At 40.0% G+C, this 16408-nt stretch overlaps 1 protein-coding gene across 1 annotated transcript in view; it reads right to left on the bottom strand.

Moving 5' to 3' along the window:
* Window positions 1-16408, bottom strand: part of LRRC1 (leucine rich repeat containing 1) — a 69033-nt gene that overhangs the window by 40327 nt on the left and 12298 nt on the right. The window contains exon 2 of the mRNA XM_079297687.1: window positions 13677-13794. Coding sequence (XP_079153813.1) covers window positions 13677-13794 — 118 coding nt within the window. The remainder of the gene's footprint in view (window positions 1-13676; window positions 13795-16408) is intronic.

Below are 16408 nucleotides of genomic sequence, written 5' to 3'. Positions count from 1 at the left end.
CTCCTTCTGCTCCATGTTCATCTTCCTTCTACTCACCTGTCCTCCGACTGATCTTTATCAAACTCTGCCCATTAAAAGGACCAGACAACCAATGTGCTAGGGCTGTCCTAAAGAGCTAATTATAATCTGAACCTCTGGTAAATTATCAATACATGCCCACATTCGGTAGTAAAATAAAATACACAGGAAAGGAAAACAGTGGAAGGAAGAAGAGAATGTCCAAGTCTCTCCACATGTAACATACACCTATTGAGAAGAAAATCCTCCCTTACACCACAGGCAAGTAATTCTGAAAATATATTCACACTGACAGGTTGCAAATAAGTGCTGCTACACCATTTCAGACTGCCAGGAAGAAAACAGAGATATTTGTTCATGAAAACAGGTGGGTTTTTTCCAAGAAACTTCAATACAGCACTTTTATCTACTCAAGTCAAATACATCTTAGAAATAAAATTGTCTTCTGGCACTCTTACAGCAAACTGAATATCCACAAACAGGCTGTGAGTCTTCAGATTAAGTACCTGTATAATGTCACAGAGATCCAGTAAAAATTAAACAAATATTTTGGTTTCCTTGAATGTCAAAATTAATCTTTATGAATGATTCTGAAATTTTTTTTTTTTTTTTAAAGCAAGTTTTTAAGTAAAGGTCAGATTTCTGTTTCAAAGTTTTTGGCTACTGACCTCACCACTCATTTATAATCTAAATACATTGAAAAAAAACCCTGGAAAATAGTTCTTTTCCTACCTAGCTGAGTAACCCAGAATTGACTACCTATGTATTTTGTTCAGATGTTCTCCCCAAAAGAGGGGTGATGGAGAAAGAAGGGTCGAAAAGAGGAAAGTACTTGTTCACAAGGTTCATCTCAGGCAGGTAACCTCACCAAAAGCATCTATTTTGAATGCTTCCCCACTCAGAACAAAACCACAGAATGGTTTGAGCTGGAAAGCATCACCAATTCCCACCCCCCTGCTATGGGCAGGGGCACTTTCCACTGGGCCAGGTTGCTCAAAGCCCCAGCAAACCTGGCCTTGAAGACTTCCAGGAACAGGGGACATCCACAGCTCTGGGCAACCTGTTCCAGTGTCTCATCACCCTCACAGCAGTCAATTTCTTCCTAAAATCTCATCTAAATCTAGTCAAATAGACACTGAAACTTTTATCTTGCATGACAACAGCAACTAATACTGACACTGATCTTGGCTAACCAACAGCAAGTAAAGATTGTGTTATCCACTATCTAGTCTTCCTGCTATTCTTCCCTGGGAAGTAGCTGGAAACATTCTGAAAGGGACAACTCTATTTCAAAGCTTCTGAGCACTGAGAATTACTTATATCTTCGCAACCAAGTCAGGATCCACAAATTTTAAAGTGCATTTATGTCTACACACAACCCTTTCACACAGAGATACATGCTTTAGCATGACAATCATTCTCACTGCTTAAAAACAAGCCAACAAACAAACAAGAAAAAAGTAAAGCTTAAGTAAAAATAACTACCCTAATTTTTCTGGGGGAAGGAAATGTATGTACATAAAAATGCAACATATAAAGTAGAAGATAAATCCTCATGTAGAAGCTTCTGAAACTAACCATGCTACTGATTTCCTCCATCAAAACATATTTTCACTGCCATACTGCAAAACAGTTTCTCTTGTACATCTGTATGATGTACTACAAAATCCAGAAAATTTGCCTTCTCAGCAAAACTCTTTTGACAAGCTTTTTCTCTTGTAACAGTCTTGGATACTATCTGCAAAAGCCAACAATACCCAAGCTAAGAAAAAATAACTCTAACTTAAGATACCATTTAGAAAAACACAGTATAGGCACTGCTAATAGTTTGGATGCATTTGCAAATTACTGAATCTGTTCAGGAAATAAAATGTGCTTTCCCAGTCTGTGATGACTACATGAGCAAAACTCTTCAATGAAAAATGCACACACAGGAAAAACAGGAGAAATCCCATTTTTGTGGGTTTTTTTCACATAATCTCTGACCCAGGAGACAGGGGTAAAGCAATGCTGGAAGGCAGACTTTTCTGTGGTTAAGAGGGGTTGGGTTAGAGAAAACCTAGGCAGACCTGCCTTTCACAAGTCCTTGGGTCCTGCTGGCACACGTTCACATGTGCTGAGGGAGCTGCTGGACAACACAGCCAGGCCACCCTCCATCACCTCTGAAAGGTCACGGGAATGAAGAGAAGTGTCTGAGGACAGCACAAAAGCAAATGCCAGCCCAGTCTATCAAAAGGACAAGAAGGAGGGCCCAAGGAACTGCTGGTCTGCCAGCTTCACCTCAACCCCTCCAAATGGATGGCAAGAAGGTGATCAGCAATAGTCAGCACAGATTCACACCTGATCCAATTTACTGCCTTCTATGATGAAACAACTATCTGGATGGATGAGGGGAAAGCAATGGATATTGTCTCTTTGGACTTTAGCAAGGCTTTTGACACTGTATTCCACAATAAACTCAGGAGGAGCAGACTGATCATGAATGGACAGTGAGGTGGACAGAGAACTCTGAGCTGTGAGTCCACACCTGGACAGCTGTGTCACATTCCAGGCTCCCCAGTATGAGACAGAAGCTCCTGAAACACAGGGCAACAAAGATGATGAAGGGACAGGGGCACCTCTCTTGCAAGGAAAGGCTGAGGGAGCTGGGCCTGTTCACCCCAAGACTGAGAGGAACTCATCAATGTCTCTCAGTGGCTGAAGGGAGGGTGCCACCAGGATGTTCCAGGCTCTTCTTGGTGGTGCCAAGCAATAGGACAAAAGAGACAGAAAGTGATGCACAGACAGTTCCACCTGACTAAAGGAAAAACATCTTTACTGTGCAGGTGACCAAGCACTGAAACAGACTGCCCAGAGAGGTTGTGGAGTCTTCTCCCTGGAGATATTCAAGAATCAGCTAGACACAATCCTGTGCAATGTGGTCTAGGACAATCTTGCTTGAACAGGGAGGTTGAATCAATGACCCACTGTGATCCTTTCCAGTATTACCCATTCTCTGATTTTGTAAAGTGCATTTTTCTCCCCTTCACTTGATACTTTTTTACTATTCATTTCTCTCCTCTGCCTATCTGGACAAAGGATGGTCAAAAATTCAGTGCAGCTCTGTGAAGTTAGGATAATTATACAATTACTGAATTCAAAAAGGTTGAAATATAACTCTTTTTCACTGCAAAGCACCTTACAAAGATTTTTCAAGCAAAACACAAGTTATGAGAAGATACTTTATCACTACATTTGAAGACTAGTGTAACATTGCATTGACTAAATGAATGCAGAAGAGAAAAGAGGCATATTTTACTTTATGACAAAAAAAATGAGTGGCAATTGTAGCAGAGAAGACAATGGTACATAATAAAACCTAAAAGCATAATCAACTGGAATGCAGCAGAGGATATTAAAATATATAAAGAAGTCCTTGTGTCTCTTGATGGATAAAGAACCTTTCACCATTAGTGTTGACTACTCAATTTTGTAACAGACATTAACATGTACGTACCTGCCAATATCAGCAACAGTAAGGCTGAACAATTTTCTTGCAAGTGCTGGATAACCAGCTCAAATCCTACTTAAATATGTAGGATTCTTCTAATGCTACACTCTGCTGAATGCTTTGCACTTACACGATGCCCCAGATGTTCTGGCATGCAGACTGTGCAGCACTGCTAATAATAAAGCTATAAACCAAACATAAGCCCTGTGACGTCTGACAGTACAGATACACTGACAGCAGAAAAGGAGTTGTGGCAGCAGCACTGGATCAAAATCAGGCTCAGCAGTCATGTGTACAAGAGGGCATGTGCCCTTCTCCATTCAAAAAACCTTTTCAGGCATTTATTGTTACATTTCACACAAGAATTTGCTCACAATTTTGCAAGCCCTGTACAAGTAACTTTAGAAGTGAGTTTGACACTAGGGAATTCTGTACTGTTTAGATGAGGAAATTATTTCTAAAAATCCTTCTGCTTGATGATAATCCTTTCTTCTCCCCCGCCCCTGTTTTTGAGGGGGGAAGATTTTTACAACAGTTACATCACACAATCCACATTCCTCCACTGATAATATTCCATCTACACAAAAGCTACAGCCAGCATCCTTTACACATCCTGCAATATTGAACATAATTTCCAACACCTAATCAATATCACAACAGCAATGGCCAGGGAAGTCCTAGGCTGTGACAGGGCTGCCAGACCAGAGCTACTCAGACACTGACTTTCGAGTAAAAAAGCAAAAGTAAAAAAGTATTTTTGCAAGAACTTTGCTGAAGTCTCAGATATGAGAGATGTACCACATTCCTAAGGGAGAGTTTATCATACTCCAGAGTCTTTCAGGGAACAATTACTAGATGTAGTCATATTTTCCAACTATGAAGGCAACACCAAGCACCTTGCATTAGGAGCAGTGGAGCTGGCATACTGCATACACTTCAGCCAAAGTCAGCTGAGCAGACCTGATTTACCTGGAAAAAAGTGGAAAGTCCACCAAGAGCACAGAACTGTTACATAAGACAGAGCACTTTAAACTGCTTAGTGACTCGTAGTAATTCATAGGTGCAATTCAGCAGTTGATTAGTTTACACAGAATTTATAGCCAAGGAAGCCCATTCTAGACACAAAGACTGAATCCATACAGCATTATCCCTCAGGAGAGATAAGCAGCAGCAAACTAGTCTCATCCATCCAATTCAATACACGGATTGTATTTCATCCTCTTCTTTTCACATATATAATACACATTATCAAATATGGTATTTACACAAACACCCACACACACAAAAGGTCCATTGAAGCATTAAGCCCTGCAATACTCAAGTGATTTAGGAGCCTAAATGTTCTCTTGTCACTTCCAGGGAGGTTGGTCTGTGCCACCCACCTTCTCAGAGATCTCTGACAAGCCTGCCCTTGGAAAAGCTCAGTTTTCCAGCCCTGCTCTCCAACTCTCCTCCCCCTACTAAACATGTAAGGAAACTGCCTACTTTGTCAAACACCTTTCAAGTGGGAATTTGTGCTGCAAGCATATGTTTGTATTTTTGAGAAGCTCTCCAGCTGGAAAGCCCAGCTGAGCATGCTGCTGTGTCACAGATGTCCCCACCACATCTCTCTACCCTCCCGAAAGAGCCAAATGCAGCTCCCAAGGGTCTGATCCTGCAGGAGGAAGGGATGGAAGGAAGTTACTCATTCTCTCCCTCCTTTTCCATACTGAGATGATGACATTCACAATGATCAGACAGGTTTCCCTTTCTTTAAAACCAGGAGGCTTTGCCACTAGCCCTGAACTCAGAAGACATCAACCTCTTCCGATGAAGTGCTACAATTTTTGGGGCATAATGTGACAGGAGTCATGTGGTTCTTGCAAAGTCTATTGAGATTAAATGCTCTCGAACAGGTTGTAACATTTTCCTCTTCAGGCTCTGAGGTTGAGGATATACAGCACACAAGAGATAAAGCTCTTTTAAGACCTGTCTTTAAAGCTTTAAGGAAAACTCACCAGTAGGTTCAGGTTGCATTTTCTGAAGTAAATCCCTTACTGAATAATTAACAAGAAACTGAAGAGACGTGTCTCGTTTCTCCTCCTCAGTGCTTCTGGAAACATCCCTTTTTGACAAGAGCAGCAGGGGAAAAGAAGTCTTCACAAAACAGCATTTCATGCCTACATATATATTACATGTTACTTGAAAGAAAACTGTGCAGGGACATAGGAACAAATTGGGCTTTTTAAGAGAGAGCATGAGGTAATTCCACAGACTATCCTTCTCAGCTGCAGCAAGCAGCAGGAACAGAGATCAGGAGTTGTAAATTCAAAACAGAAGGAAAAAAAGAAGTGGAGGAGAGAGAGGGGAGAGCTGGAAGACCAGATCAGAAGGAAACAATAGTTCCGAGAGAATTAAGTGGAAGAATACAAGTTTGACAACAAATTTATGTATTCTACCTTTTTACTTGTACATGCCAGTCAAGAGTTAAACAGAAGAGTTAATGGGAGATATTTTTTATAAGAATTTTCACCTTGGACCTCAAGGATAACAGAACTAAATACTTTTAGTCTGAGAAGTAAGAGTAAAAAAATGTGAAAACTAGTATTCTACCTACAAAGCTGTGGATGAGAGGAAGTGTTTTAACAGAAAAATTAAAGATTATTCCACATTAATTCTTCAGGAACTTCATTGTCATACCATCTTACATTCTCAATAAAATAGAAACCAAAACCCAAGCAAATCTGTGAACACAAGAACTGAAAATGTCTGTCAGCAGATTGCCATTTTATGATCTCTAATTTAGATTATGCAGAAAATTAAGTCTTTATTTTATGTCACTCCTATATGTACTGCCTGATGTTCAGCACTCTAGCTGACTTGAGGCAGGCCTAAGATTTCTGCCTCCAAATGGGCCTGCTCCTCTCCACAGCTTTCCCCTGAATTTTCACAAAGGCACTATTGCTAGATGCACATGTAAGCACATTTGCAAGTCTCATCAGAAAGAACAGTTAAACCTGGCAGAACATGCCATGATGGGAAAATCCACTTTTGTATAATCCATTTAAAAATAATATCTTCTAGACTTCCCAAATTAAATTATTCTATTATGAGATTTCATTTATCTTCTTTTTCTCAACCACAGTCAGCACTTGCTGCTTCTTCCTTCTCCTTGATGAGAAGCCCTGTGCAAGGACATGATCCAGTAATTTCTCTCCTTACCTTACTTCTCCTGCTGTATATAAAGCTCTCCTCTTCCTCCAACATACTGACATCAAATTAATTTTTGTGACACAGATTCACAAATCAGATTCACTTTTACATTACTTCTTCAAATCAAATAAGGATTTCTGAGGCACTCTGCAGAGCTCCAGAATCCAAAAGTAATTTGCAGTAGGTTTCTCTTCCTTCCCTAATATGCTCCTTTGTACATCGATCTCTAAACTTCATATGTAAGACATTAAAGTGTTGATGTTTTTAAGTACAAATTTTAAACTAACTGCAAGGTAGAAATTGGAGATAATACAAAGAAAAGTTATGTCACAAGAAATTAGAGGTGTCAAAAAAACCCTAACCCAAACATCAAAACTCAAACACCCAACACAACTGTTAGAAAGCAACCATCCAAAAAAGCAAAAAGTTCTGTCTCCAAGTCTGCTTTGCTTTCATTTGCACCAAGAAAATCCCAAAACTTCCCAAAAAACAAAAATCAGTCCCTGTTCAGATGTAGATTGGAGTTTAAATTACTCTACCACCACACAAAACACAGTCTCTGGTGGGATGTTCCATCACTTTCAGGTGTACACACCAGGGCTGCAGCAACTGCATTGACAGGATGCTTTCTCCTATCAGATAAGATATGTCCAAGAAGGAGTAGGAGAGCAATTCTTGTTGGTGTGTAAGTCCTCACTTGGACACAAATCAGTTCAGAGAGCAAACAAGAAATATCCAGCAGTTGCATATGTTAACAAGATAGCTCCATTTGTCAACTATACTGCCTTCCAGCACAGGTTGCTGATTTGGTTTTTTTCCTTATCCACTGAGAAAGAAAGCATCAATTCCCATCTATTTCTCAGCATTCTAGGTTTTGCTATTTGCCACCAGACCTGTATCAGCACATTCATGTCACAGCAGCTGGTGGCAGGCAGAGAAGAGGAGGATTTCATGGAGGAATTCTTCTCAGATGCTGTGCAAGTGCAGCAGAGGTGGACAGCCAGACAGGCAAGAGCACAAAGCAACAGCAGCAGCTGCCAGACAAGACAGCAGAGTCCAGGGGAGGCTGCAGAACAAGACCAGAAGTCTCAAAGTGCTTCTCTCTTCACTGTAAAATAGCTGGATCACCAGCCCAAGCTGAACCAAAGCAAGTGTTCAAACATTTCCTCCATCAGAATTTGTCATTTGAAAAAATGCTGGTTATGCTACTTTCAATGGGGGAGAGGAAGAGGGGAGCACTCTCTCACTTTGTGGGCAGAAGGGAAGCAATCCCACAGTACAGATCACAGGTACATCTTGGAGGGCAGATGGCTGAATTAAAAAGGGAAAGCACTGATGCACAGGCAGTGCTATGAACAAGTGAGCTGAGTTTCAGAGGGCAAAGCAGAGATTCTACACCACCCTTCAGCAGAATGGACACTGCAGGAAAGCTTCTGCCTACTCACCTGGCCCTCTAATGACTTGCTGAATAGTGTCCCGAGGATGACCAAGATCTTTAAAGAGACTTTCAGTTAGGTTGCAAAGTGGCTAAAAAGAATGAACACTTCAAATAAAAAGCTGAAATATCAAATCACCTGCGTCCCAAAGCAGAAAGTTAAATACCATTGTTGTAGAGTTCAAGCACTCTGAGAGCTGAAGACAAAAGAAAATGTAAGTTTCTAAATTTGCAACTGTGATCCATTTTGGAAGCAAGGAAAACTAAATAAGGCTCATGGAGCCTTTGGGATACCAATCTTCTAGAAACTGACTTGCAAAGTCTTGGACCCTGCTCAGACCTTGCATAGCAGCAGTGTAGTGCTTCCTTACAGTTTGGATTTTGAAACAAAAAACATCCTGATGCCGAAGACTTGTGTCCAGAAGAATCAGAACATCATCAATACAGTCATAAGGTCAGTTTAAGCAGAAACTACAAAAATGGGTAGCAACTGATATATCATGTATCATGAATTCATCTCTATGGTGGGTATGAAATATGAATTGTACACATTAAACAAAGAGTGTTATTCTTACTAGATATCATAGTAAAGAACCATGTTGGGGTTTTTGTATCAAGCATTGTGCAGAGCCAAATACAGCTTAACAAGATGTGCCCACACACAGATTTCCTCAACAGATGGCACAGCAAAATTCATCACTCCTCAGGTCACAAAGTAATGGATCTCAGCTCCACCAGGAGCTGAATCAGCAAACAGAACCAGAATAATCTATCTACCAATAATATAAAAAAACATTTAATTCTCCCATTGCATTCACACTTGCACCTTTCCCACAGTTTTGAGTCTTGGCACTTGGACATTACACCAAACTGCAAGGTCACAGACCACTTCCACAGAAGACCACACCATCTGACTCCCCTTAGCTGCTGCCAGCTGCAAAGTCACTACACTCAGTCAGTGCAAAACTGCCAGCTCAGAGCAACTATCAATGCTATGGGCTTGCATGACCAAGTCCTTGGTACACACATTCAATGGAAGCACGAGGAGCAGCAGAAAAGCCTGCCAGGCTTTGATCACAAATAGACAGCAACTCCCAGCAGGGCAAATAGCTCCTCTGCTACAAAAGCAATGGAGTCAGGCAGCATTAGAGAAAGGGGTGGACAGCAGGACACTTCAAATGGCACTGCTGAAGCTGGGAAGGACAGGAAAGCCACTCCAGGGATGCCTAGGATCCCAACTCACAGATTTTTTTTTATGCTAAAAGAGCTGAATGAAACAAGCTGCTGACAATTTGTCAATGGCTGTGAAAAGTGTATAACATTAGGAATAAAAACCTGGCTTCCACAGCACACCTGTTAAGAGACAGAGTGTGCAGGATAGAAATTTCTTTCAAATAAGAATATAACAGTTAAATTTAAACCTTCAGGGCATTTTAAGGAACCTGCAATATCATGACAAAAACACATCACTGGAGTTTAGAGTATTTAATATTGTCAAACAAAACCCCTCTTCTTGAAGCAGAGGGATACTAAAAAGGATTGCACCACCTCTGCAAGAACACAGCATACATACATAGTATACATAATCCTGAATATCAGCATGCATTAAATTAACTACAGAAACTTTATGCATTGCCCCTCCTGTCTAGAAGAAGCTACAGAACAAGAAAACCATTAACATTTTTATGAACCCAGGATGTCAGGGCCCTAAGCTTTAAGAATTTGGCCTCCAGGGGTTGTGCAAGAAGAAAAGGGGGGATGGAGTCACTGAAGGAAATCTCTGGGGGCTAAGTAACACAGGTAGCAACCTGCTACAACTCACAGGGATCTGAAACATAGAGCATGTCTTTGGAAGAATGGGAAGCTTAACCAAGTGCCAGTCGAGGCACCAGGAAAGAACTGAAGAAATTCAAGCACATTTTTCTGTTATTGGAGACTGCCCTTTATAAATCACAGGGTTTTTCAGGACTTATCTGAGAGAATGTCCAAGTGCTGTGAGAAAAAAAAAATAGCAAAAAGACACTTCTGACTGTGTTTAGAGCAGAATCTCCCCCACTGTCATCCAGAGCAAAGACTTGCACTGGACCTCAATGCAAAGCACCTGAGCCCTACCCAAAGTTTAGGGTCATCAAGCAAGAATGCTTCAGTGACCCAGTATCTTCACAAAATGCACCATGATATGAGAATCCAGGAAAACATTTAATCAACCTTGGGGAGTCTGAGGGAACCAGCAGCAACTTCAGACACACAGCAGGTGAGTAGCTATCTCAGAAGATTCCTCAGGGAACATTCTTGAGTTTCAGACATGCTTTTCCAGCAAGTCAAAAGCTCAGGCATCCACTGTTGAAATCCTACAAGTCTGTTCCCTTTAGTCTTAGAATGAGTACGTGTGCTTTTTTAACAACTTGAAACCAAGAGACAGAGATAAACTGGATTATAACCAAATAAATTTCAAAGTGTTCATCATCACTACACTGTTTTCTTAGCACAGCTTCTCTGCCCTCTTATATTCCAGTCCTTGATTCATCCTTTCAACTGCAGTGCAAATAACAGCCTCAGCCAGACTAGAAAAGCACAGTAGGGATGCTTCCTAGGAAAAACTGTATGAACACATGGGCCTTGCAGGGAATGAGAAATAGCATCAACATGCAAATACTCCAGGAAAAGTTTAAGAATGCATGGCTGCTAGCCTTTCCAAATCCATTTCCTTTTGCACCATTGAGGCCTATTCTTACCCTCCCCAGACTTCTCTCACATACACAGGGTGCATCAAATTCACATCTGCTCAAGACAATTTAGTTTTATTGCTCTGAAGGGTTTCTGTAATTCTAGATTATTCATTAACCAAGAAACTGCTGAAAGAATTAATTACTGTAGCACATTTTTAACATATATACTAGCATGTCTTGGGGCATTTTAAAACTCCTTAGAATTTAAGAAAGACACATTTCAGAGTTTCCCTATGGACCCTACCCAAGTGTCTACAAAGCAGGGCTACTTACACAGTGCATAACACTGCATAGCACAGGCAGACAGAGCTTACTCCAAAGATCAGGAGAGATGGATCTTTCCTCTAGATTCAACACCCCACAGCTGCACCAAGCACTCAAATCCACCTGCATGACACACCACCATCTCACATGGCTTCAAAGATCATATGGGTTATAAACCCTGGCCAAAGGGTTATAAAGTGGAGAAAGGAAGACACGTTACCATTTTATTACAGCAGAAATGAAAGTACTGTGTTTATTCAAAACCCTTTCCTCCTTCTGTGATGAGAGGTTAAAATAGAAAAAGCTATTCCTGTACAGAGAACATTAAATGAATTTATATCTGCATTTTTAAGCTCTTGAGGAAAGAGAATGGCCAGAACTGAAGGCAATTAGTGCACCAAACCAGACAACTAGAACAACAAAAAACACAGAACAATGATCTCTTATTTCCCAAGCTCAGATGTCACCATCACACTTTCCTATTCATGCAGCATACTGCATTTTGAAAAGCAGGGCTGTTTTTCTCTGCCTCAAAGGAATACGAAGAGTTGCTATTTTCTTTTTTCCTAAGTAGTTTTGGGCAGTCAGAAAAACGAAACCTTTTGGAGTGCAAACCACAGAACAGGACAAACCTGTGGCAGGTTTAGAACAAGACATACTGGCAGGTGGGCTCAAAATACAAAGCTAATAAATTACAATACAGTAAATCTCAAAAAACCTTTTGCAAGAATTCCCCCTGCAGCATCCCAGATGGTGTGTGTTTTGCCTTTTGATTTGGAGAACCATGAGATAATCATAAAACAGCCAAGCAGTAGAAAGTAAGACTAGTTATCTTCTGCCACACCCCTGCACCACATTGCATAGTGCATTTTTAATTTCAGTAGTCAAGTCATGCAGTGACAGAATTGTGACATAATTAAGCAGAGGGAAATGGTATCAGTCACCTTCTGCAATGAACCACAGAGAAAAGAAAGCAATGCAATAAAATGGATAATTAACACTGAACTTTGGACATAGGAAAGCAACTGCTCCCTGCCACCTGCATTAGTTCAACCCACCACTGGAAAAAAATACTTCCCTGTGCAGTAACTTCTAATGACACATACATTTACCCAGCCATAAACATTCACACCATCTGCTCTTGTTACAGCTGAGCTCTCAAGCCAACTTCCAAGTCAAGCTGACAAGAGTTCACATGGCTCGGATCCACCAGCTCTTTTCCAACTAGTTATTCATTTGCAAAGAGAATTACTAAGCCAACAGAGGGTTTCTTTTTGTATAGTCTGTCACTGACAGTACCCAACTCAGCCAAACTCAGTAGCCAAATAACACATCAACTAATGTTTATGTATTTCTAAAATGTTTTAACTAATCTGTCTCTTCAATCTCTGGGGTTTTTTCCAGTTTTCTTCTCTTAAAAGGTTTTCTAAATGTGCATAAAATTACATGGTTCACAGAAATTTTTCAGCAATTGCCTGGAGACTCATCACGGTTCATTAATTATATTATCAGATAAAGACAGAATTTAAAATACCAAACAAATAAAGGGAATATGTTATAGAAAGGTGAAGTACCAACAATATTCTTCAGTCACAAAGAGTCAATGTGAAGTCAAACCATAAAGAAAGAAACACTCTCTGTTACACTATCTCTTTTCTTGAATATTCAATTACAACCCTCACTTATTTACGAGGTTACACAACCTTGATCACTCCCATCCCTTCCATCACAGCTGAGAGAGCATTTTGTGCACATCCACTGCATGTAAGGAGGCAAAAATAGCTGACAGTTGCTCTAATTTGGTAACACAGATTCACTGTTTTCAGATCACTGGGTCATAAGGCTGTTTAAAGGTGACCCACCAGCCTCTGAATTTCTTGTAGAACTAATAAGTTCACCAGGCCACACAAAAAGGTTTTCACTCCATCACAATGCAGGACAATATATGCAGCAAGCATTGCAAGCAAACAATAAACCCACGTTGTTTCCAATAATGCATTTTAGAAGACAGTTTCTCCCAGCATTCTTTTCTGAATTTACCTCTGCAGTTGACAAACAGGCTGATTCTTCTTCCAAAAGTACAACTAGAAATACCAACATTCTGCCTCTTGCTAATCCCAGCTAAAGAGCAGAGCAGAGATAAAGAACTGGACTTCTAACCCACAGGCAGTCCTTTTGTTAGGACAGAAAACTTTTTTTTCTATTTTTTTCTGCTTTTTTCCCATCTCTAAATGTCAGGCATTTCAGAGAGCTTGGGAAAAGAAGTCAACATTGTGTCAGACACACATATAATTGGAAAATAAAGCAGGTTCTCAGAAACACAGAGCTACAGTCAAGCATGATTTTATTACTGTATTTCCACCACATGCACCCCTCTGCTCTTTCCTTCCTTCCCATCTAGAACTAGAGGTAAATCCATGAATTAGACAAAAAAATGGTCTGTAGGACATAGATAACAATTTCTGAGACAGAAAAACCCTACTAAGCCAGTTTTCTAGACCATGCTACAGGACAGTATAGAATCAAACAAATTAACTTTGGAGCTTACCATTTCGAGACAAATCAAGTTCCACCAGCTGCATGAAATTTGCTATTTCTGGAGGGAGCCGTTGTATTTCATTATCACTAAGTCCAAGTTTCCGTAACTTCACAAGCTGGAAGAAAGGCTGAAAGAAAGAAAAAGTTACATTTCAGAAAATATTCACATAACTTACATATAGGCATGATAAATTATGAGGAATAACTGGAATTACTTTCAAAATGTGAGGTAATTAAAGCTATTGCATGGCATTAGTTATGCAGGTCTCCTTCACACCTCTATCTGAATTAACAATTTTAATTTTCACATGCAAAAAAACTATAACCTATGTTTCAGCTAAAATGAAAATTTATGTAAAAAAAAAAATCTATAAAGCTTGCTGTTATGATTTTTAGATCATTGCCGACAGACAGTAGCAAAATCCAGAGTGCCAGCTTCAAGGCATTAATGGGGCAAGGCTACCAAGCAGAGTAATTAAAAGCATCCTAATTACATACCAGGGCTCATTAGGAAATTAATGCAGAAGGACACTTCTAAAGAACAAGATCCAGAAAACTGATGAAGAGGGGCTCACAAAGTCTTCATCACCAGTGAACACCAAAACCAACTAGGTTACAGAACCAGCCTCCCTCAGGAAGGCTTCCCTTCCAGCCTCAAGCACCCTCTGTTCCATGGCCCAGTTTCAGAAGGACTAATGAAAGCTGGGCAGGATTTCAGGTCTTTGCTTGAGGAAAAACCTAGCCCAGCCCTGTGCACAGTGAGAACACAATGCAGACAGGATGCTAAAATCCCCTGACCCCAGCTATGGGCTCAGGGGGTCTGGCAGCCCCCAAGACAATAAACAATCAAACAGGTCAAGCTGGAAGGCAGGTCAACCCCAGGCACTGAGAGCAGCTGGTCACTAAAAGAGAAAAATGCTCATTTAAAACCTATTGAGATGTAGGCATTCCTAAGAAAGCTGTGGAGCTCTTATCACAACTTTCTTCCAGGCAGGCCTTTCAAGGAGAATGACTGCAAGGGATGAGGATTTGTGCACAATGAAATTAATTTATATACAAGTCATCTTGATCAAAACTGAACAGACTGCTCCAATTTTGAGTGAGTTTTGTGCCCCCCAGAGTGCACAGGGAGTTTTACCCAGCAGTCAAACGTGTGCATCTCATCCACTCCCAGCACATGTGTGTGCCTGCATCCCCATGGTTTTGCCCCCTTAGGATAACTGAAAGATACTTGTAAATTTGGGATACCCACTTACATTTAATCACCTGCAATTCCTTCGAGGAAATGAGCACCTCTTTTTGAGTTTTTTTATTTTATTTAGGTGATAGAGTACGTGGTCTAAACGCCACTCAGATAAGACTTAAATTGACACAAAAAGGGGCAGTAAGGCATTTTACTAGGACACAAGACAAAAGCAGTTTCATTAATCTGCTTCACACTACAATCTTATTTTGAGTGTCTTGTGGTCAAGATCATGAATCAGGTTTTTTAAGTGCAAAGTTTTGCACTTCTGCATCAATCTCTCAATATACACTGTGTCACAGAAAAATAAAACACAACTGAAACTAATGTGGTTTCCCTCAAAAACATGGGCTCCTTTCAGTGGATAAGAAGGATAGAGCTTTAAAAAGTTTATAAACACTCGACAGTAAAAGATGCACCAGATCTGAATGTGGAATTTCAAAGGCATTTTTTAGTCAGAATGGCACTTTTCCACCCTCCCCCATATTAAAAGTGGTTTAAACCAGAGCTGAAATTTTAAAAAGAAGGTAAAATCCTCTATAAGTCCGTATTTTGAGCTCCTTATAAACTTATATTCCAATTAAAATAGTCACAAATGCTTTTTAATCCTTCACTGTCCTCAAAAGATCCATAAGTGCATTTTCATATCGTTACCATTCTTACCTTAAAACAAATGTAGTCCTTTCTCTAAATATTTACTAATGACTAAACCAAGAATCCATCAGAAGCTCAGAATAGCACTTAAAGACACTTTTGTGAAAACTAGGAGTATGTTCTGCAGAGGAGATCCCAATCTGTCCTAACACTCCAAAATAAATACTTGCCAAAATGTGTTCCTCAAAGCAGTGTGTAGCTGCTAAACTATATGACAGCTATAAATATTGATGTTCTACTACAAATCTTATCCTGAGAAACAGTTGTGTCTGACAGATATTCAATGGCAAGTGAGCAAAGACAGAAGGAATGTAGTAAAAAGAATAGTCATCAAGAGCCTGTTAAGGGCTAGATATGCCCAGGAAGGTTGGAGGGCCCTCACAGTACCATGTACAATGCAATATATATTTATTAAATGTGCAGAGCACGTGTTCAACAAGCAGTATTACATAACATTTAAAGGCATTCCTGTTTCTTTAGCTGACTACTACTGAAAAGAAAAATTAACTGGAAGCTTTATTTTCCATTTGCATAACAATTTTTAATGAATGACACCATTTCCTAGATAATAATCAAATTGCAGTTACATGAATGGCATTTCTTTGAACTTCTTGTTTGTTTTTTTTTCCTTTAAACTACAGGACTCAATCACTCTTGCATGTTTGGTGTGCCCTACTCCCATTTCAGTAAGTGTTCTTCCTTTATCTAAGACATATCATTAGTGTACTGAAGCACCACTGGAAAGGCAAGCAACTCCTTTTGGCCATATATATGTTTTACCTTTCAAAAATCCCATAGGGAAAAAAGAGAATTAAAAGCTTACTCAATAGAGTTCAACAAATAAA

Source organism: Erithacus rubecula (assembly GCF_903797595.1).
Source record: "Erithacus rubecula genome assembly, chromosome: 2".
NCBI lineage: Eukaryota > Metazoa > Chordata > Aves > Passeriformes > Muscicapidae > Erithacus > Erithacus rubecula.
This window is presented reverse-complemented; position numbering and strand designations above follow the sequence as displayed.